Source organism: Phyllobates terribilis, unplaced genomic scaffold (genome assembly GCF_046119375.1).
Source record: "Phyllobates terribilis strain yellow unplaced genomic scaffold, ASM4611937v1 Scaffold_2__4_contigs__length_985480577, whole genome shotgun sequence".
Taxonomy (NCBI): Eukaryota; Metazoa; Chordata; class Amphibia; order Anura; family Dendrobatidae; genus Phyllobates; species Phyllobates terribilis.
The window spans coordinates 628,259,891-628,284,128 of NW_027362762.1; the positions used below are offsets into that span (position 1 = coordinate 628,259,891).

A 24,238-nucleotide genomic window follows, 5' to 3' on the forward strand; every position below is an offset into this window, starting at 1 on the left:
TCTTATAATGCACTCATATCCAGGGCTGCACTCACTATTCTCCTGTTACATCAGGTCTTATAATGCACTCATATCCAGGGTTGCACTCGCTATTCTGCTGTTACATCAGGTCTTATACTGCACTCATATCCAGGGTTGCACTCGCTATTCTGCTGTTACATCAGGTCTTATACTGCACTCATATCCAGGGATGCACTCACTATTCTGATGTTACATCAGGTCTTATACTGCACTCATATCCAGGGCTGCACTCACTATTCTGCTGTTACATCAGGTTTTATACTGCAGTCATATCCAGGGCTGCACTCACTATTCTGCTGTTATATCAGGTCTTATACTGCAGTCATATCCAGGGCTGCACCCACTATTCTGCTGTTACATCACGTCTTATACTGCAGTCATATCCAGGCTGCACCTCCTGTTCTGCTGTTACATCATGTCTTATAATGCATGCATATCCAGGGCTGCACTCACTATTCTGCTGTTACATCAGGTCTTATAATGCACTCATATCCAGGGCTGCACTCACTATTCTGCTGTTACATCAGGTCTTATACTGCACTCATATCCAGGCTGCACTTACTATTCTGCTGTTACCTGAGGTCTTATACTGCAGTTATATCCAGGGCTGCACTCACTATTCTGCTGTTACATCAGGTCTTTTAATGCACTCATATCCAGGGCTGCACTCACTATTCTGCTGTTAAATCAGGTCTTATACTGCAGTCATATCCAGGGCTGCACTCACTATTCTGCTGTTACATCAGGTCTTATACTGCACTCATATCCAGGCTGCACTTACTATTCTGCTGTTACATCAGGTCTTATAATGCACTCATATCCAGGGCTGCACTCACTATTCTCCTGTTACATCAGGTCTTACAATGCACTCATATCCAGGGCTGCAATCACTATTCTGCTGTTACATCAGGTCTTTTACGGCACTCATATCCAGGGCTGCACTCACTATTCTGCTGTTACATCAGGTCTTATACTGCACTCATATCCAGGCTGCACTCAGTATTCTGCTGTTACATCAGGTCTTATACTGAACTCACTATTCTGCTGTTACATCAGGTCTTATAATCCACTCATATCCAGGGCTTCACTCACTATTCTCCTGTTACATCAGGTCTTATACTGCAGTCATATCCAGGGCTGCACTCACTATTCTGCTGTTACATCAGGTCTTATACTGCACTCATATCCAGGGCTGCACTCACTATTCTGCTGTTACATCAGGTCTTATACTGCAGTCATATCCAGGGCTGCACTCACTATTCTGCTGTTACATCAGGTATTATACTGCAGTCATATCCCGGGCTGCACTCACTAATCTGCTGTTATATCAGGTCTTATACTGCAGTCATATCCAAGGCTGCACCCACTATTCTGCTGTTACATCACGTCTTATACTGCAGTCATATCCAGGCTGCACCTCCTATTCTGCTGTTACATCATGTCTTATAATGCATGCATATCCAGGGCTGCACTCACTATTCTGCTATTACATCAGGTCTTATAATGCACTCATATTCAGGGCTGCACTCACTATTCTGCTGTTACATCAGGTCTTATACTGCACTCATATCCAGGCTGCACTTACTATTCTGCTGTTACCTGAGGTCTTATACTGCAGTCATATCCAGGGCTGCACTCACTATTCTGCTGTTACATCAGGTCTTTTAATGCACTCATATCCATGGCTGCACTCACTATTCTGCTGTTACATCAGGTCTTATACTGCAGTCATATCCAGGGCTGCACTCACTATTCTGCTGTTAGATCAGGTCTTATACTGCTGTCATATCCAGGGCTGCAGTCACTATTCTGCGGTTACATCAGGTCTTATACTGCACTCATATCCAGGCTGCAGTTACTATTCTGCTGTTACATAAGTTCTTATAATGCACTCATATCCAGGGTTGCACTCACTATTCTGCTGTTACATCAGGTCTTATAATGCACTCATATCCAGGGCTGCACTCACTATTCTGCTGTTACATCAGGTCTTATAATGCACTTATATCCAGGGCTGCACTCACTATTCTGCTGTTACATCAGGTCTTATACTGCAGTCATATCCAGGGCTATACTCACTATTCTGCTGTTACATCAAGTCTTATACTGCACTCAGTTCCAGGCTGCACTTACTATTCTGCTGTTACATCAGGTCTTATACTGCACTCATATCCAGGGCTGCACTCACTATTCTGCTGTTAAATCAGGTCTTTTAATGCACTCATATCCAGGGCTGCACTCACTATTCTGCTGTTACATCAGGTCTTATAATGCACTCATATCCAGGGTTGCACTCGCTATTCTGCTGCTACATCAGGTCTTATACTGCACTCATATCCAGGGATGCACTCACTATTCTGATGTTACATCAAGTCTTATACTGCACTCATATCCAGGGCTGCACTCACTATTCTGCTGTTACATCAGGTTTTATACTGCTCTCACTATTCTGCTGTTACATCAGGTCTTATACTGCACTCATGTCCAGGTCTGCACTCACTATTCTGCTGTTACATCAGGTCTTATACTGCAGTCATATCCAGGGCTGCACTCACTTTTCTGCTGTTACATCAGGTCTTATAATGCACTCATATCCAGGGCTGCACTCACTATTCTGCGGTTAAATCATGTCTTATACTGCAGTCATATCCTGGGCTGCACTCACTATTCTGCTGTTACATCAGGTCTTATACTGCAGTCATATCCAGGGCTGCACTCACTATTCTGCTGTTACATCAGGTCTTATACTGCACTCATATCCAGGCTGCACTTACTATTCTGCTGTTACATTAGGTCTTATACTGCACTCATATCCAGGGCTGCACTCACTATTCTCCTGTTACATCAGGTCTTATAATGACCTCATATCCAGGGCTGCACTCACTATTCTGCTGTTACATCAGGTATTATACTGCAGTCATATCCAGGGCTGCACTCACTATTCTGCTGTTATATCAGGTCTTATACTTCAGTCATATCCAGGGCTGCACACACTATTCTGCTGTTATATCACGTCTTATACTGCAGTCATATCCAGGCTGCACCTCCTGTTCTGCTGTTACATCATGTCTTATAATGCATGCATATCCATGGCTGCACTCACTATTCTGCTGTTACATCAGGTCTTATAATGCACTCATATCCAGGGCTGCACTCACTATTCTGCTGTTACATCAGGTCTTATACTGCACTCATATCCAGGCTGCACTTACTATTCTGCTGTTACCTGAGGTCTTATACTGCAGTCATATCCAGGGCTGCATTCACTATTCTGCTGTTACATCAGGTCTTTTAATGCACTCATATCCAGGGCTGCACTCACTATTCTGCTGTTACATCAGGTCTTATACTGCAGTCATATCCAGGGCTGCACTCACTATTCTGCTGTTACATCAGGTCTTATACTGCAGTCATATCCAGGGCTGCACTCACTATTCTGCTGTTACATCAGGTCTTATACTGCACTCATATCCAGGCTGCACTTACTATACTGCTGTTACATTAGGTCATATAATGCACTCATATCCAGGGCTGCACTCACTATTCTCCTGTTACATCAGGTCTTATAATGCACTCATATCCAGGGCTGCACTCACTATTCTGCTGTTACATCAGGTATTATACTGCAGTCATATCCAGGGCTGCACTCACAATTCTGCTGTTACATCAGGTCTTTTACGGCACTCATATCCAGGGCTGCACTCACTATTCTGCTGTTACATCAGGTCTTATACTGCACTCATATCCAGGCTGCACTCACTATTCTGCTGTTACATCAGGTCTTATACTGAACTCACTATTCTGCTGTTACATCAGGTCTTATAATCCACTCATATCCAGGGCTTCACTCACTATTCTCCTGTTACATCAGGTCTTATACTGCAGTCATATCCAGGGCTGCACTCACTATTCTGCTGTTACATCAGGTCTTATACTGCAGTCATATCCAGGGCTGCACTCACTATTCTGCTGTTACATCAGGTCTTATACTGCACTCATATCCAGGCTGCACTTACTATTCTGCTGTTACATAAGTTCTTATAATGCACTCATATCCAGGGTTGCACTCATTATTCTGCTGTTACATCAGGTCTTATAATGCACTCATATCCAGGGCTGCACTCACTATTCTGCTGTTACATCAGGTCTTATAATGCACTCATATCCTGGGCTGCACTCACTATTCTGCTGTTACATCAGGTCTTATACTGCAGTCATATCCAGGGCTGCACTCACTATTCTGCTGTTACATCTCGTCTTATACTGTACTCACTATTCTGCTGTTAAATCAGGTCATATATTGCACTCATGTCCAGGGCTGCACTCACTATTCTGCTGTTAAATCAGGTCTTATACTGCAGTCATATCCAGGGCTGCACTCACTATTCTGCTGTTACATAAGGTCTTATACTGCAGTCATATCCAGGGCTGCACTCACTATTCTGCTGTTACATCAGGTCTTATACTGCACTCATATCCAGGCTGCACTTACTATTCTGCTGTTACATCAGGTCTTATAATGCACTCATATCCAGGGCTGCACTCACTATTCTCCTGTTACATCAGGTCTTATAATGCACTCATATCCAGGGTTGCACTCGCTATTCTGCTGTTACATCAGGTCCTATACTGCACTCATATCCAGGGTTGCACTCGCTATTCTGCTGTTACATCAGGTCTTATACTGCACTCATATCCAGGGATGCACTCACTATTCTGATGTTACATCAGGTCTTATACTGCACTCATATCCAGGGCTGCACTCACTATTCTGCTGTTACATCAGGTTTTATACTGCTCTAACTTTTCTGCTGTTACATCAGGTCTTATACTGCACTCATGTCCAGGTCTGCACTCACTATTCTGCTGTTACATCAGGTCTTATACTGCAGTCATATCCAGGGCTGCACTCACTATTCTGCTGTTAGATCAGGTCTTATAATGCACTCATATCCAGGGCTGCACTCACTATTCTGCGGTTACATCAGGTCTTATACTGCACTCATATCCAGGGCTGCACTCACTATTCTGCTGTTACATCAGGTCTTATACTGCACTCATATCCAGACTGCACTCACTATTCTACTGTTACATCAGGTCTTATACTGCACTCACTATTCTGCTGTTGCATCAGGTTTTATACTGCAGTCATATCCAGGGCTGCACTCACTATTCTGATGTTACATCAGGTGTTATACTGCACTCATATCCAGGGCTGCACTCACTATTCTGCTGTTACATCAGGTCTTATACTGCAGTCATATCTAGGGCTGCACTCACTATTCTGCTGTTACATCAGGTCCTATACTGCACTCATATCCAAGGCTGCACTCACTATTCTGCTGTTACATCAGGTCTTATACTGCAGTCATATCGAGGGCTGCACTCACTATTCTGCTGTTACATTAGGTCTTATCATGCACTCATATCCAGGGCTGCACTCACTATTCTGCTGTTACATCAGGTCTTATAATGCACTCATATCCAGGCTGCACTCACTGTTCTGCTGTTACATCAGGTCTTATAATGCACTTATATCCAGGGCTGCACTCACTATTCTGCTGTTACATCAAGTCTTATACTGCACTCAGTTCCAGGCTGCACTTACTATTCTGCTGTTACATCAGGTCTTATACTGCACTCATATCCAGGGCTGCACTCACTATTCTCCTGTTACATCAGGTCTTATAATGCACTCATATCCAGGGTTGCACTCGCTATTCTGCTGTTACATCAGGTCTTATACTGCACTCATATCCAGGGCTGCACTCACTATTCTGATGTTACATCAGGTCTTATACTGCACTCATATCCAGGGCTGCACTCACTATTCTGATGTTACATCAGGTTTTATACTGCTCTCACTATTCTGCTGTTACATCAGGTCTTATACTGCACTCATGTCCAGGTCTGCACTCACTATTCTGCTGTTACATCAGGTCTTATACTGCAGTCATATCCAGGGCTGCACTCACTATTCTGCTGTTACATCAGGTCTTATAATGCACTCATATCCAGGGCTGCACTCACTATTCTGCGGTTACATCAGTTCTTATACTGCACTCATATCCAGGGCTGCACTCACTATTCTGCTGTTACATCAGGTCTTATACTGCACTCATATCCAGACTGCACTCACTATTCTACTGTTACATCAGGTCTTATACTGCACTCACTATTCTGCTGTTGCATCAGGTTTTATACTGCAGTCATATCCAGGGCTGCACTCACTATTCTGATGTTACATCAGGTCTTATACTGCACTCATATCCAGGGCTGCACTCACTATTCTGCTGTTACATCAGGTCTTATACTGCAGTCATATCCAGGGCTGCACTCACTATTCTGCTGTTACATCAGGTCTTATACTGCACTCATATCCAAGGCTGCACTCACTATTCTGCTGTTACATCAGGTCTTATACTGCACTCATATCCAGTGCTGCACTCACTATTCTGCTGTTACATCAGGTCTTATACTGCACTCATATCCAGGGCTGCACTCACTATTCTGATGTTACATCAGGTCTTATACTGCACTCATATCCAGGGCTGCACTCACTATTCTGCTGTTACATCAGGTCTTATACTGCAGTCATATCCAGGGCTGCACTCACTATTCTGCTGTTACATCAGGTCTTTTAATGCACTCATATCCATGGCTGCACTCACTATTCTGCTGTTACATCAGGTCTTATACTGCAGTCATATCCAGGGCTGCACTCACTATTCTGCTGTTAGATCAGGTCTTATACTGCTGTCATATCCAGGGCTGCAGTCACTATTCTGCGGTTACATCAGGTCTTATACTGCACTCATATCCAGGCTGCAGTTACTATTCTGCTGTTACATAAGTTCTTATAATGCACTCATATCCAGGGTTGCACTCACTATTCTGCTGTTACATCAGGTCTTATAATGCACTCATATCCAGGGCTGCACTCACTATTCTGCTGTTACATCAGGTCTTATAATGCACTCATATCCAGGGCTGCACTCACTATTCTGCTGTTACATCAGGTCTTATACTGCAGTCATATCCAGGGCTATACTCACTATTCTGCTGTTACATCAAGTCTTATACTGCACTCAGTTCCAGGCTGCACTTACTATTCTGCTGTTACATCAGGTCTTATACTGCACTCATATCCAGGGCTGCACTCACTATTCTGCTGTTAAATCAGGTCTTTTAATGCACTCATATCCAGGGCTGCACTCACTATTCTGCTGTTACATCAGGTCTTATAATGCACTCATATCCAGGGTTGCACTCGCTATTCTGCTGCTACATCAGGTCTTATACTGCACTCATATCCAGGGATGCACTCACTATTCTGATGTTACATCAAGTCTTATACTGCACTCATATCCAGGGCTGCACTCACTATTCTGCTGTTACATCAGGTTTTATACTGCTCTCACTATTCTGCTGTTACATCAGGTCTTATACTGCACTCATGTCCAGGTCTGCACTCACTATTCTGCTGTTACATCAGGTCTTATACTGCAGTCATATCCAGGGCTGCACTCACTTTTCTGCTGTTACATCAGGTCTTATAATGCACTCATATCCAGGGCTGCACTCACTATTCTGCGGTTAAATCAGGTCTTATACTGCAGTCATATCCTGGGCTGCACTCACTATTCTGCTGTTACATCAGGTCTTATACTGCAGTCATATCCAGGGCTGCACTCACTATTCTGCTGTTACATCAGGTCTTATACTGCACTCATATCCAGGCTGCACTTACTATTCTGCTGTTACATTAGGTCTTATACTGCACTCATATCCAGGGCTGCACTCACTATTCTCCTGTTACATCAGGTCGTATAATGCACTCATATCCAGGGCTGCACTCACTATTCTGCTGTTACATCAGGTATTATACTGCAGTCATATCCAGGGCTGCACTCACTATTCTGCTGTTATATCAGGTCTTATACTTCAGTCATATCCAGGGCTGCACACTCTATTCTGCTGTTATATCACGTCTTATACTGCAGTCATATCCAGGCTGCACCTCCTGTTCTGCTGTTACATCATGTCTTATAATGCATGCATATCCAGGGCTGCACTCACTATTCTGCTGTTACATCAGGTCTTATAATGCACTCATATCCAGGGCTGCACTCACTATTCTGCTGTTACATCAGGTCTTATACTGCACTCATATCCAGGCTGCACTTACTATTCTGCTGTTACCTGAGGTCTTATACTGCAGTCATATCCAGGGCTGCACTCACTATTCTGCTGTTACATCAGGTCTTTTAATGCACTCATATCCAGGGCTGCACTCACTATTCTGCTGTTACATCAGGTCTTATACTGCAGTCATATCCAGGGCTGCACTCACTATTCTGCTGTTACATCAGGTCTTATACTGCAGTCATATCCAGGGCTGCACTCACTATTCTGCTGTTACATCAGGTCTTATACTGCACTCATATCCAGGCTGCACTTACTATACTGCTGTTACATTAGGTCATATAATGCACTCATATCCAGGGCTGCACTCACTATTCTCCTGTTACATCAGGTCTTATAATGCACTCATATCCAGGGCTGCACTCACTATTCTGCTGTTACATCAGGTATTATACTGCAGTCATATCCAGGGCTGCACTCACAATTCTGCTGTTACATCAGGTCTTTTACGGCACTCATATCCAGGGCTGCACTCACTATTCTGCTGTTACATCAGGTCTTATACTGCACTCATATCCAGGCTGCACTCACTATTCTGCTGTTACATCAGGTCTTATACTGAACTCACTATTCTGCTGTTACATCAGGTCTTATAATCCACTCATATCCAGGGCTTCACTCACTATTCTCCTGTTACATCAGGTCTTATACTGCAGTCATATCCAGGGCTGCACTCACTATTCTGCTGTTACATCAGGTCTTATACTGCAGTCATATCCAGGGCTGCACTCACTATTCTGCTGTTACATCAGGTCTTATACTGCACTCATATCCAGGCTGCACTTACTATTCTGCTGTTACATAAGTTCTTATAATGCACTCATATCCAGGGTTGCACTCATTATTCTGCTGTTACATCAGGTCTTATAATGCACTCATATCCAGGGCTGCACTCACTATTCTGCTGTTACATCAGGTCTTATAATGCACTCATATCCTGGGCTGCACTCACTATTCTGCTGTTACATCAGGTCTTATACTGCAGTCATATCCAGGGCTGCACTCACTATTCTGCTGTTACATCTCGTCTTATACTGTACTCACTATTCTGCTGTTAAATCAGGTCATATATTGCACTCATGTCCAGGGCTGCACTCACTATTCTGCTGTTAAATCAGGTCTTATACTGCAGTCATATCCAGGGCTGCACTCACTATTCTGCTGTTACATAAGGTCTTATACTGCAGTCATATCCAGGGCTGCACTCACTATTCTGCTGTTACATCAGGTCTTATACTGCACTCATATCCAGGCTGCACTTACAATTCTGCTGTTACATCAGGTCTTATAATGCACTCATATCCAGGGCTGCACTCACTATTCTCCTGTTACATCAGGTCTTATAATGCACTCATATCCAGGGTTGCACTCGCTATTCTGCTGTTACATCAGGTCTTATACTGCACTCATATCCAGGGTTGCACTCGCTATTCTGCTGTTACATCAGGTCTTATACTGCACTCATATCCAGGGATGCACTCACTATTCTGATGTTACATCAGGTCTTATACTGCACTCATATCCAGGGATGCACTCACTATTCTGCTGTTACATCAGGTTTTATACTGCTCTAACTTTTCTGCTGTTACATCAGGTCTTATACTGCACTCATGTCCAGGTCTGCACTCACTATTCTGCTGTTACATCAGGTCTTATACTGCAGTCATATCCAGGGCTGCACTCACTATTCTGCTGTTAGATCAGGTCTTATAATGCACTCATATCCAGGGCTGCACTCACTATTCTGCGGTTACATCAGGTCTTATACTGCACTCATATCCAGGGCTGCACTCACTATTCTGCTGTTACATCAGGTCTTATACTGCACTCATATCCAGACTGCACTCACTATTCTACTGTTACATCAGGTCTTATACTGCACTCACTATTCTGCTGTTGCATCAGGTTTTATACTGCAGTCATATCCAGGGCTGCACTCACTATTCTGATGTTACATCAGGTGTTATACTGCACTCATATCCAGGGCTGCACTCACTATTCAGCTGTTACATCAGGTCTTATACTGCAGTCATATCTAGGGCTGCACTCACTATTCTGCTGTTACATCAGGTCTTATACTGCACTCATATCCAAGGCTGCACTCACTATTCTGCTGTTACATCAGGTCTTATACTGCAGTCATATCGAGGGCTGCACTCACTATTCTGCTGTTACATTAGGTCTTATCATGCACTCATATCCAGGGCTGCACTCACTATTCTGCTGTTACATCAGGTCTTATAATGCACTCATATCCAGGCTGCACTCACTGTTCTGCTGTTACATCAGGTCTTATAATGCACTTATATCCAGGGCTGCACTCACTATTCTGCTGTTACATCAAGTCTTATACTGCACTCAGTTCCAGGCTGCACTTACTATTCTGCTGTTACATCAGGTCTTATACTGCACTCATATCCAGGGCTGCACTCACTATTCTCCTGTTACATCAGGTCTTATAATGCACTCATATCCAGGGTTGCACTCGCTATTCTGCTGTTACATCAGGTCTTATACTGCACTCATATCCAGGGCTGCACTCACTATTCTGATGTTACATCAGGTCTTATACTGCACTCATATCCAGGGCTGCACTCACTATTCTGATGTTACATCAGGTTTTATACTGCTCTCACTATTCTGCTGTTACATCAGGTCTTATACTGCACTCATGTCCAGGTCTGCACTCACTATTCTGCTGTTACATCAGGTCTTATACTGCAGTCATATCCAGGGCTGCACTCACTATTCTGCTGTTACATCAGGTCTTATAATGCACTCATATCCAGGGCTGCACTCACTATTCTGCGGTTACATCAGTTCTTATACTGCACTCATATCCAGGGCTGCACTCACTATTCTGCTGTTACATCAGGTCTTGTACTGCACTCATATCCAGACTGCACTCACTATTCTACTGTTACATCAGGTCTTATACTGCACTCACTATTCTGCTGTTGCATCAGGTTTTATACTGCAGTCATATCCAGGGCTGCACTCACTATTCTGATGTTACATCAGGTCTTATACTGCACTCATATCCAGGGCTGCACTCACTATTCTGCTGTTACATCAGGTCTTATACTGCAGTCATATCCAGGGCTGCACTCACTATTCTGCTGTTACATCAGGTCTTATACTGCACTCATATCCAAGGCTGCACTCACTATTCTGCTGTTACATCAGGTCTTATACTGCACTCATATCCAGTGCTGCACTCACTATTCTGCTGTTACATCAGGTCTTATCATGCACTCATATCCAGGGCTGCGCTCACTATTCTGCTGTTACATCAGGTCTTATAATGCACTCATATCCAGGCTGCACTCACTATTCTGCTGTTACATCAGGTCTTATAATGCACTTATATCCAGGGCTGCACTCATTATTCTGCTGTTACATCAGGTCTTATACAGCACTCATATCCAGGGCTGCACTCACTATTCTGCTGTTACATCAGGTCAAATACACCAGTGATATCCAAAGCTGCGCTCATTACATTTTATTACATCATGGCTTATGTTCCAGACAAATCCAGAGCTGCACTCACCATCCTTCAGTTACATCAGGTCTTATACTGCACTCACTATTCTGCTGTTGCATCAGGTTTTATACTGAAGTCATATCCAGGGCTGCACTCACTATTCTGATGTTACATCAGGTCTTATACTGCACTCATATCCAGGGCTGCACTCACTATTCTGCTGTTACATCAGGTCTTATACTGCAGTCATATCCAGGGCTGCACTCACTATTCTGCTGTTACATCAGGTCTTATACTGCACTCATATCCAAGGCTGCACTCACTATTCTGCTGTTACATCAGGTCTTATACTGCACTCATATCCAGTGCTGCACTCACTATTCTGCTGTTACATCAGGTCTTATCATGCACTCATATCCAGGGCTGCACTCACTATTCTGCTGTTACATCAGGTCTTATAATGCACTCATATCCAGGCTGCACTCACTATTCTGCTGTTACATCAGGTCTTATAATGCACTTATATCCAGGGCTGCACTCATTATTCTGCTGTTACATCAGGTCTTATACAGCACTCATATCCAGGGCTGCACTCACTATTCTGCTGTTACATCAGGTCAAATACACCAGTGATATCCAAAGCTGCGCTCATTACATTTTATTACATCATGGCTTATGTTCCAGACAAATCCAGAGCTGCACTCACCATCCTTCAGTTACATCAGGTCTTATACTGCACTCACTATTCTGCTGTTGCATCAGGTTTTATACTGAAGTCATATCCAGGGCTGCACTCACTATTCTGATGTTACATCAGGTCTTATACTGCACTCATATCCAGGGCTGCACTCACTATTCTGCTGTTACATCAGGTCTTATACTGCAGTCATATCCAGGGCTGCACTCACTATTCTGCTGTTACATCAGGTCTTATACTGCACTCATATCCAAGGCTGCACTCACTATTCTGCTGTTACATCAGGTCTTATACTGCACTCATATCCAGTGCTGCACTCACTATTCTGCTGTTACATCAGGTCTTATCATGCACTCATATCCAGGGCTGCACTCACTATTCTGCTGTTACATCAGGTCTTATAATGCACTCATATCCAGGCTGCACTCACTATTCTGCTGTTACATCAGGTCTTATAATGCACTTATATCCAGGGCTGCACTCATTATTCTGCTGTTACATCAGGTCTTATACAGCACTCATATCCAGGGCTGCACTCACTATTCTGCTGTTACATCAGGTCAAATACACCAGTGATATCCAAAGCTGCGCTCATTACATTTTATTACATCATGGCTTATGTTCCAGACAAATCCAGAGCTGCACTCACCATCCTTCAGTTACATCAGGTCTTATATTCCAGTCCCATCCAGAGCTGCAGTCACTATTCTGTGTTCCATCGTGTTATGCTCCAGTCACATCAAGAGCTACAGTCACCATTCTACTGTTTTATCATCTTATTCTCCAGTCACATCCAGAGCTGCAGTCTTTATTCTGTTACCTCGTGTCTTATGCTCCAGTCATATTCAGAGCTGCAGTCACTATTCTGTGTTACAACATGCCTCAAGCTCCAGTCATACTTCTATAAATTGCGCATATATCTGGAGAGTGGACTGCTAATGTCACTTTCACATTTCTATATGTAAATTTAATATCAGCGTCAGAGATTTCATCTATTTATTATTATTCAGAGGAATAGTTTTGCCTTTTTTAATAAACTAATCATTACGGTGTGGAGCTTAGATTCACATTGTGCTGAATTGTTAATTACCCTCGTCTGGGCATGAACACATCCTGCAGATTTCAGGTTGCTGCAGAATACTAAGCTATAAAAGTTAATGTCCATCATCCACAATCAATGTGATAATATATCTTTCTAGAGGTCAGAGCACAGCACTGCGCTATTTCTGCATGCGCTATAACCTGTGAATGAAGAGGCAGGAGACATGAATGTTAACGCTCCATACAAACCCCTCCAAGCCCTGGCCATGTGTCTGAGGGAAGGGGAAGACGTGCCCCCTTCTAGCCTGCATAATAGTAACAATTCATAAATGCTTTAATACTTTGGACAGTTTTTTTGGTAAAGATCATTTAATCACGATATAATGACAATAATCTGCTACCTCCTATTCTGCAATATTTTCTGTCTTAACCCTATGATCTCTGCCTGATTACAGTGAACTGGAACATTCTTAGTTACAAATATGAATCATATCCAGACTTACATATATCCCAAATATCATACAATGATGGTGGCATAACCAATGTCTGACCCTATAACACTGCATATGTTTGAGCAGAAAGCTGCAGGTGGCGGACGTACAGTAAATGAATGGATATGGACTCACGAAATGATAAAAGGAAGGTGTTACTTACTGGGGGAATTGAGCAGGCGGGAATGTTTGCAGTGATAAGCCACTTCTTGCTCGCAGTACTCGGCATTGCTGATCATTGCTTCCAGCTGATCCGCCCCGGCGCTGTAGTTAAAGGACATGAAATACGCTCTCCCGGAAAACGATCGGAGCACAGGTGTCATCTCCGTTATGTTGTGCTGAACAATCGTCCAGGTTTTCTCCTCTGTTGGAAACATTTCATTAAAAATCCAAATGAAATTTTCTACAATAGATAACACCTGTTCACATGCTCCACTCAAAATGCGTTTTCTTTTTACATTTTTGAACAATCAAAGCAAAGAAAATGCATGGGGAAAGTTACTAACTTACTCACTATTAAACAATCTTTGGCATCATAATATATAATATATAACATCAGACAAATGGGAAAAGTTATAATGTAACTTAGGATCTTAGTCTGCGACCATAAAGTCACTCATTCATGATGCAAACATACCAACATCTGTAAAATAACTCAAACTGAAAAGTGGATGACTTCTACAATTGGATAATGATCCTAAACACACATCAAGCTCTACAACAGTCTACCTCAAAAGGTGCAAGCTGAAGGTTTTACAATGGCCCTCACAGTCCCCTGATCTGAACATCATTGAAAATCTGTGGTTAGACCTCAAAATAGCAGTGCAGGCAAAACGACCCAGGAATCTCACAGAACTGGAAGAATTTTCCAAGGAAGAATGGATGAAAATCCCTCAAACAAGAATTGAAAGAATCTTGTCTGGCTACAAAAAGCATTTTCAAGCTGTGATACTTTCAAAAGGGAGTGCTCCTAAGTACTAACCATGCAGGGTGTCCAAACTATTGCATAGGCACATTTTCCTTTTTTAAGTTTTAAAATGTAAAAGATGAAGATATATATACATTTTGCCTAAAGTACAAAGGCAATGTGTCATCTTTAACTTTAGCCCTTTTTGAGATCATTTCATCATCAACTTGCTTAACTGTTCACAATAACAGTAATTTTGACTAGGGTGCCCAAACTTTCACATGCCACTGTAACAAAATGTAGTCTTATAGCGTTGATGAGGAAGTCTAGATCCTGAAACCCCCACCAATCAGTGAAAACATCACTATGAAGTGCACAGATCCTGCATGAGCTGCGCACACAGTGCTGTGTACAGGCTCCATAGTAAGTCTGTGGGTCCATACATTCAATCTCACAGAAGCTGTGATGCTTTGACCCATCAGTGGGGAGTTTTTGGACCCAGACAACCCCTGTCATTCAGTAACAGTGCCTGTAAAATATAAACACTTTTTTTCAAAACAATAGTTACATATTAAGACCCTCATATACATTAAATCATTAAATGAAAGTCAGTCAACGCCACCAATATTGACTGGTCCAACTAATCATCAGACTGTATTACGCCTCCCAACTTTTCCCTGACATATGATTTCAGGGAAGAGAAGGATCGGCCATTGGAATTTTAGCTGCTGAGCTGTTTGATTTCAGAAGATCACATCTTCGTCCACCTCTGCCAGTCAGCAGTGGTGGACAGTCTATTAGACAATGAGCTATAAACAAAGGAAAAGTATCAATAAGTGTTAACATTTCAAGATCGTCTGCAAATTATAAAAAATAGTGAATGACAAAATGCTTGTTTTTACAAGCGTTGTCCGACAATTCCTATCTATGACAATTCCTATCTATAACTCTTTAAATGAGTCTTCATAGACAATATGCTTAGAATAAGTCATCAATATCAAATCTATGGGGTCCGACCACCAGCACCCTCACAAGTCAGCTGACCATGTATAACTTTTAAAAATAAAATATTTTATTTGGCAACACTAAGATGCGACATTGATTCCACAGGAATCCTCAGATAATGAAAATCTGAGAGAGTAAGGCTAGGGCTACACGGCGATTTTGGGAAAGACACTTATCATGCGGCCAAAGTTTAGCCTAACTCTTACACTCAACGGCAGCTGACAGAGAGCTCCCCACCAGCTAAAGTCCACCCCTACCCCATCTTACTACAAGTATAACTATCTCTTTATTCACAAAACAGAGGTCAGCTGATAAATCATATAACCACCTCTCATCATTCTATATCAGTCACCACCTCATCCAAACCCTTATTCCGCTCCAGTGCATTGATATCTCCAGCCCCACAATTAATGGAGGCAGCGTGGCAGAAAATGAAAAGCTATTGAAGAGCATTGCTAGATTTATGACGTGTATAAACTGGGATCAGCATCCTCCACTCATTATCCTCCTCACTTTAATATCATCGCTGCCATTAACGCAGAGAGATATTGATATTTTATCACCCTTCACCCTTCGGTGCAATGCCATGCCGCACCGGGGGGAGAAAGCAGGCCGGTCGCTGTAAATATTCAGGGATTCACTGTCTATCTATACAAAGTCATAAACATCTCCAAAACAACGTTTTAAGAGCAGCTTAAATTGTTTCCAAATGCAAAGGTGACTGTGCTTTTATTCCTGCCAATGCAATAAGTTTATGACACAGCTGCTGGATTCCATTGCCGAGTTTAGCAGATGCTGTCTGTTGTCAGTCAGGTTTACAGGCAATGAGTCCAGTGCAAGCTGCTAATCCCCAATCAGGAGGGGACATTTATTATCCCTAGAAGAAAGCTTAAGGTCTACACGAGGTATATTAATAATTATTGTCAAGAAAAATGCACATGAACTTGAATTTTTCTTTAAAACCCTTCTATGGTGTTCTGCTGGTTTGATTCATTTAGGAAAATTATACAGACAATACATTTTGTTCATATTTGTAACATAAGATAACATACCATGACCTTTCAAACTAACTCTACTATGCCTCACCAGCAAATACTACCATGCCCTACCCATAGTATCTACATCGGCGCCAACCATATACAACCATGCTATGCATAGAATACCAAATAGTAACAAGAAACACAAAAGTGCAGCAATTTTGTAAACCATGTCTAACCCCACTCAACCAAAGCTACTCTTCATTAATTCTGCATCTGGATTTGGTGACCACCTCACGAGGCAAAATAAGGAACCCACGTCAGGGATCGACACAAAAAAATTCACAGCATAACCTATGAGCGGCACTATAATACACCATACCCCTACAATTGAAAGCAGTCTGTGACATGAAAACTCTAGAAAAAATACACAACGAGGGAAAGGACTTTAAGATTTTAAAGAAGGCCTGGCAGTCTTAGCAACAAGTACTTGTCTACAATTCTGTGCGACTGTACAGGTTGCACCATTAATTTGTCTGCCCCTGCTCCAGGCAATAAAATAGATGTGGAACTACAGAAACTTAGGCTAAGATTTTATCAAGAGGGTTGTCCAGGACTTACAGTATATCCTCATAACACATCATCTATATCATATTAGTCGGCACTCCCGGGAATTAGCTGTTTGTAGCTGATTTGGCAACCATCTGTATACTGTGAACAAATCCAGGACCCCGCAGCTCTGCAGAATATTGTAACCGATTAATATTCTCCTCATTACGTCCTCTCTGTGCTCTCATCTTATATAAGTAATGACTATCATTAATTATATTTTTTCTGCCCCTTAAACATTAGCTTGTCAAGGCCCTGACTGTTCTTGTTATTAGTGGTAGAAGAAGAGGATAACTTCAGTCCTCAGGTAAATGTAACATGAGATTGTTTTAATCAGTCAAGAAAATCTTCAGCAAACTTCACTTCAAAAAAGAACTGTCGGGAAGCTCATGAAACTATTAATGCTGAAATTGTTTATACAGAAGTAATTTACAGTACAAAAACATGAGAAGGTAAACAGCAGGTTTACACTGTATCATTAATGATTCTCACTAGAAGAGAGTGAATGGTATTAAATTCAAGTTCATTGAATTTTCCTAAAAAATGTGATTCGCAGAGAATAAATTACTCACAAATCTGTTAGGAATCGTGATTCCGTGCTCCCACCTGGGAATGAAACAGGGCCGGTGCTACGCTACTCCGGTTCCAGACGCCGCTTTGTCCTGACCCTGGGGGCGGAGCCACTACACGTGCATGGAGACTGTCCTAATCTTATGGAGCATTGCGTTCTGGAGTTGTAGGATGTGTCAGAAAGCCGTATCTCTCACTGATTTCCCCAGTTGTCAGGCAACGCAGGACGCTGCTTTGTCTGGCACTAAGTAGTGGTGGATTTATGTTCATTCTGCTGTGCAAGCTAGCAAGGAGTGGCTGTCTGGGGATGATTGGGAGGTATTCACCACCTGATCATTAGGCGGGCTTTTTTATCCTGCTCCATGCTCAGTGCCTTGCTGTTTATTGTAGTTCCTATGCGCTTGGTGTTGAGTGGTGCTAGCATTAGTGTTGCTATCTTTTCAGGGGTTTTCTCATTTTCTCTTCAGGCAACATTTCCTGGGGTTCTTGCAGAGGTACTCACTAGAGATGAGCGTTGTTCTACTCGAACTGTTCGCCAATCTCAAATTCGAGCTGTTTTGGGCGGTGTTCGAGCCGTTCGGCGAACACGAACGATTTGAGAAAAATTCGGCTGTTCGAAGTTATGTTCGATAACTGTTCGTGCACCAAAATCATAACTGGATTTTTTCTCAGTAATGATGAAAATTAATGTTAATACGCAGTTTGAGTGTACAGCGGGGTGGGGGGAGGGGCAGGGGATGGATCTCTGCAGGAATAATGAAGATCTCCATTTTTTTTTCTCTTTCCCGCATTTGCAGTGGGGAGGTGCAGTCTGTCAGCCTATCAGCAGTGCACATGACGCACCCCTGGGCCTGTGTCGCGCAGCGTTGCGCACGCGGGAGCTTACCCGGAGCCGGATCTGTTGAGGGTAGTAGTCTCGTGGCGGTGACCCGGTCCGTGCCCAGGGAGTCAGACTAAGTGGCGCTGTATTAGCGGTAGATGTTGGACGACTACGCCACCCGTTGAATGCAGCTATGGAGCTGCCGCTGCAGGGCAGACCGCTGAGGCCGGTGGTAGGATTGCGCAGCGTGATAGTATAACCCCCAACGGGAGGGGTATGGCCTCAGGGCAGCCGACGTGGACGATGGGGGTAGCAGGAACCACTCGGAGACGGTACGGTGTAGTTCAGGGTCTTTACTGGTGACAAAGATAGACCTTCCCGGAGTACTGGCTAGCGATTGGGGCCTGGTCAGTCCTTGAGCAGATGGGATCTCCCCTGGCCAGGCGGAGTTGTAGGCCTCCCAAACTAACTGTACTCTTCTGGCTACCTTGCTAGAGGCGGGTAAAAGTAGCCCACGTCCCTGAGTGTGCCGTGTGGTGCTCACCCGTATGGCCGGTGACTCGGGGCCTTCTAGTAGCTTCCGCTCCATGACGGCGGTGCTGGTCCCATGCGTGTGACCGTGCCTTCGGGTTTCTTGGCCAGAGGACCTGGAATCCCCTGCCTGACGGATTCTGCTGCTGGGTAGGAGTTAGTCCCCACAGCCTCGGACTCCGGGTCCGGTAAGAAATCTTCTCAGTCAGGGCGAGCTCTGCAGCTGCCAGCCCCTGACTCCTTGTAACACTGCTCCCACAGAGCTCCTGATGTTCTGTTCCTATATTTGCTTCTTTTCTCTGTCTCTACTTCTTCTCTACTCACTAACCCTGCCTCAGCCCCAGGTTTATATAGGGGAAGTCCTTCCCCTCCCAGGACTGGGCAGGAGGTGTGGCATGCATAGGATTCCTGACCAAGAGACCTCCCACCTGCTCTCAGACATAACATTGCTGTTACTGTGGAAACCAGACCCCTGGGGTGCCACATTCCCCCCTAGTGAAATTTAGTACTCCGGGAGTAAACATATTTTAGAAAAACATAACAAGATATAACAATAACAATACAATAAAGAAACACATAAAGGTGGTCACGGCATGTCTGTAACCGGGTGCAGTCTTTGAAGAAAGCAAGGTGTCCATTTCACCAAAACAGGGAGACGTAACCAGGTAGGGGTCTGTCCTACCCCGAGTCCTTAACAGTCTTTAGTCCGTCCTGGGTTACGCTCCAACTATGTACACAGGATTCCCGGTAAATCCACCAAAGACTCCTATAAACAACTAGAAACACATAATTATACACAAGCAACAAGAAAAACAGGTAACCACAAATAAAACAATTTATACACTTCAAATCCTCCAACGTGCGGGTAACTGGCCTCTAGTGGCCCTAGTGGACCTACGGAGCTGACTGTCTGGCCCTGAACTACAGGGTGTAGGAGCTGTTAAGGGTAAACTGGGCAGCGGTCTACGGGCCCTTTGGCTCACTAGGGATATGGCAGGCTCACTGCAAGCAGAGGGTTGATCCTCCTGGACCGGCTGTTCTTCCAGCTCTACCTGTTGCTCCGTAGGTGCTTGGGATGCTGGTTGGAGGAAGGTGAGTACGGGTACCACAACTGCACCATTGACTTGAGTCCAAGACCGAGGGAAGTCTCCGAGCACAGTACTAACCATATCTTCCCTTTCCTCTACGGGTCGATGGTCTTCTTGTTCCTCTTCAGGGTTCCGTAGCTGTTCAGGACATTTCTTCAGGTGATCCCGGGATACAATGGCTGTGGTCTCCCCTCCGTCTTTACTGATGGTACAGACCTTCGGGTTCTCGTGGCTTGAGGGCAGTACGGTGTACGGGTCCTTCTCCCACTGGTCGTCCAACTTGTGGAGCCGTCTTTTCCTCTTCAAGACCTGCTCTCCGGGCACCAGGGGAACAGCGGGAGCATACTGGTTGTAAGTTTTCTCTTGTCTCTCCCTAGCCTGACAGAGACTTCGCTCCACGCTCTCCTGTACTTTCCGGTACTGCTGCTGCCTCTCTGTGTCCCAGTCTGCTTCTGGTGAAGTGTCCTCGGGTGTCAGGACTCCCATTTCCAGGTCAACAGGTAACTTACCAGGTCTCGCCCTCATTAGGTAAGCCGGGGTACAGTTGGTGGAACCTACCGGGATGTGGTTGTATAGGTCCACCAGATCGGGCAGCTTCTCAGGCCACAGACTGAGTTCTTCCAGGGGCAACGTTTTCAGAAGATCCATTACCACCTGGTTCATTTTCTCACAAAGTCCATTAGTTTGCGGGTGATAGGGTGTCGTCCTTATCTTCCGGCAGCCATACAGATTGCAGAATTCCTGGAAGACCTCCGCTTCAAAGGCAGGTCCCTGGTCCGTCAGCACTTGGTCCGGGTACCCGTGTGGACGGCAGAAGTGCTGCTGGAAGGCTCTAGCTGCTGTTTGAGCCGTTAAGTCCTTGACGGGGACGACAACCAAGAACCGGGAGTAATGATCCACGATGGTTAACGCGTAGACGTAGCCACTTCTGCTTGGGGTCAGTTTTACATGATCCAAGGCTACCAGTTCCAACGGCTGCCAGGTGACGATGGACTGCAGGGGAGTCTTCTGGCTGGCACGGTCCTTCCTCCTCAGGTTGCACGGGCCACAGTCTCTGCACCACCTCTCGATGGTTCCCCTCATGCCTACCCAATGGAACCGCCCGCGCAGCAGGAACTCCAGCTTCTTCCATCCGAAATGCCCAGCTCCATCGTGGTATGCCTCCATCACCATGGCTGCGTCTCGTCGTGGCACCACTACTTGCCAGATTAGTTCATGCGTCCGGGAGTTAACCATTCTGCGGCACAACTTCCCCTTGTAAAGGAACAGTCTACTCTTTTCTGCCCACAGTTGCTTGGCTTCCTCCGGAGCGTCTGGGTCAAGGCGAGCCTCTGGCCGAGTCAGCATCTCCTTCACCAGCCGGACGGCAGGGTCACTGTCTTGCGTTTCCGCCCAGTTGTAGTGAGGTAAGGGGTTAAGCGTAGCGCCTTGCTTACTCCTTACCCGATGGGAATACTGGATAGTCCCATGACGGTGAAACGCGGGGAGTTCGACTTCTTCCAGTCCCTCTGGATCTTCTCCTACGTCCGGTAGGTTTGGCATCCTGGACAGGGCGTCCGCGTTGGTATTGGAGCGTCCTGCCCGGTATTTGATGGTGAACTCGTAGTTGGACAGGCGGGCCATCCATCTCTGCTCTAGGGCACCGAGTCTTGCCGTGTCCAGGTGTGTCAACGGGTTGTTATCCGTGTACACGATGAACCGGGAAGAAGCGAGGTAGTGCTTAAAGCGTTCGGTGACTGCCCACACCACTGCCAGGAACTCTAGCTTAAATGAGCTGTAATTCTCAGGGTTTCTTTCGGTGGGTCGCAGTTTTCGGCTGGCGTAAGCGATTACTCGCTCTTTCCCCTGCTGGATCTGGGACAGCACGGCTCCTAGCCCGATGTTACTTGCGTCGGTGTAGAGGATAAAGGGCTGGCTGTAATCCGGGTACGCCAGGATTTCATCCCCCGTGAGGGCCATCTTCAGCTGGCGGAAGGACTCTTCTTCCAACTTCTCCCATCTGAAGGGCGGCTTCTGGTTCTTGGCCTTCCGGGACTGGCCTATCAGGAGGTCCTGCATAGGAGCTGCCTTTTTGGTGAAACCGGGGATGAACCTGCGGTAGTAGCCTACCAACCCGAGGAACTGCCGCACTTCCTTTACACTGGAGGGACTTGGCCATTCCTTAATTGCGGTGATCTTATCAGGGTCGGGAGCCACTCCGTCAGCGCTCACCACGTGTCCCAGGTACTGCACCTTTGGTTTCAGGAGGTGACACTTGGAGGGTTTCATCTTTAGGCCGTAGCTTGCCAGAGCTTCGAACACTTCCGCCAGGTGTTTCAGGTGGTCCTCATAAGTCTTAGAATATACGATGACATCGTCCAGGTACAACAGGACCGTCTCGAAGTTTCTGTGGCCCAGACAGCACTCCATTAATCGTTGGAAGGTTCCTGGTGCGTTGCAGAGTCCGAACGGCATGCAGGTAAACTCGCTAAGTCCCATCGGGGTGGTGAATGCGGTCTTCTCCCGGTCCGCCTCTGCTACAGGAACCTGCCAGTACCCACTAGTGAGATCCAAGGTAGAGAAGAAGTTAGCAGATCTTAAAGCAGCCAAAGACTCCTCTATCCTTGGTAAGGGGTACGCATCCTTGTGTGTGATACGGTTGATTTTCCGATAATCTACACACATCCTCATGGTGTTGTCTTTCTTTTTGACTAAGACTAGTGGAGCTGCCCAGGGGCTACAGCTATCCCTGATCACCCCAGCCTCCTTCATGTCTCTAAGCATCCCCTTGGCGTGTTGGTAGTGTGCAGGGGGTACGGGTCGATACCTCTCTTTTATGGGAGGATGGTCTCCCGTGGGGATGTGGTGTTCTACCCCCTTGACTCGCCCGAAGTCTAATGGGTGTTTACTAAACACTCTCTCGTACTCTTGAACCACCCGATAGACTCCCTGTTTCTGGTGTGAGGGAGTGGAGTCAGTACCCAAATGTAGTTGCTGACACCAGTCCTCCATTGTTTTCTTAGAGCCGTTACCTTCCTCCGGGTGAGATGGAGGCAAGGGTTCCACAGATTGTATAGCATTTTGGTTAATGGTATATAATTTGGCTAGCGTGGCGTACCGGGGCAGGTACACTTCCCTCTTCCCGATATTGATTATGCGAACGGGCACCCTCCCATGGCGTACATTAACCACCCCCCGTGCTGTCAAGATGGTGGGCCTACTGTCTGAGTAAACTGGTTCTACCATTGCCTGGTAATCTCTACCTCTCAGACCAATAGCTGCCCGGCACCAAATCATCATTTCACTTTTTGGGGGCATGGCAATAGGGAAAGGGTCACACATTCTCACGCTACCAATCTCACCGCCGGAGAGTTCCACCTGTTGCCGTCGCATCAGTGCCCGGATCTCTTTTTGGAGCACTCGCTGCTCGCCGGAGCTGGCGTTCTTGGCAACCTGCAGTAAAAGGAAAATCACCTCTGCAAGACAATTTTCAATTACATTAGTTCCTAGTTATCTTTGGGTGACTCTCGTGTTTGTCAATGTCTACAATGATCAGTCCCTGTGCTGCCAGTTCAACTCTACCAATTTTAATGGTCACCTCTTTAAATCCGATCTGTGACACGGGCTGACCATTGCTGGCGATGATACTCAAGTCGTCGTCAGGGTAGCGGGTAATATCCGAGTCATTCCAGTACTGCTTGAAGAGCACGTACGGGATGGTGGTGACCTGTGACCCGGTGTCCAGTAGGGCACTCATAGGAATGCCATCCAGTACCACAGGCAAGACTGGACGTCCTCCCACATATTTGTCGC

The 24,238-nt window shown here is 45.1% G+C and overlaps 1 protein-coding gene across 3 annotated transcripts in view; it reads right to left on the reverse strand.

Moving 5' to 3' along the window:
* LOC141221874 (contactin-associated protein-like 5) overlaps nt 1-24,238 on the reverse strand; it is a 1,265,469-nt gene that overhangs the window by 479,869 nt on the left and 761,362 nt on the right. For all 3 annotated transcript variants that reach the window (XR_012289806.1, XM_073666602.1, XM_073666603.1), the window contains one exon: nt 14,103-14,303. Coding sequence is in view for 2 of the 3 variants with exons in the window: in XM_073666602.1 (XP_073522703.1) it covers nt 14,103-14,303 (201 nt within the window). In the remaining variant the exon portion in view is untranslated. The remainder of the gene's footprint in view (nt 1-14,102; nt 14,304-24,238) is intronic.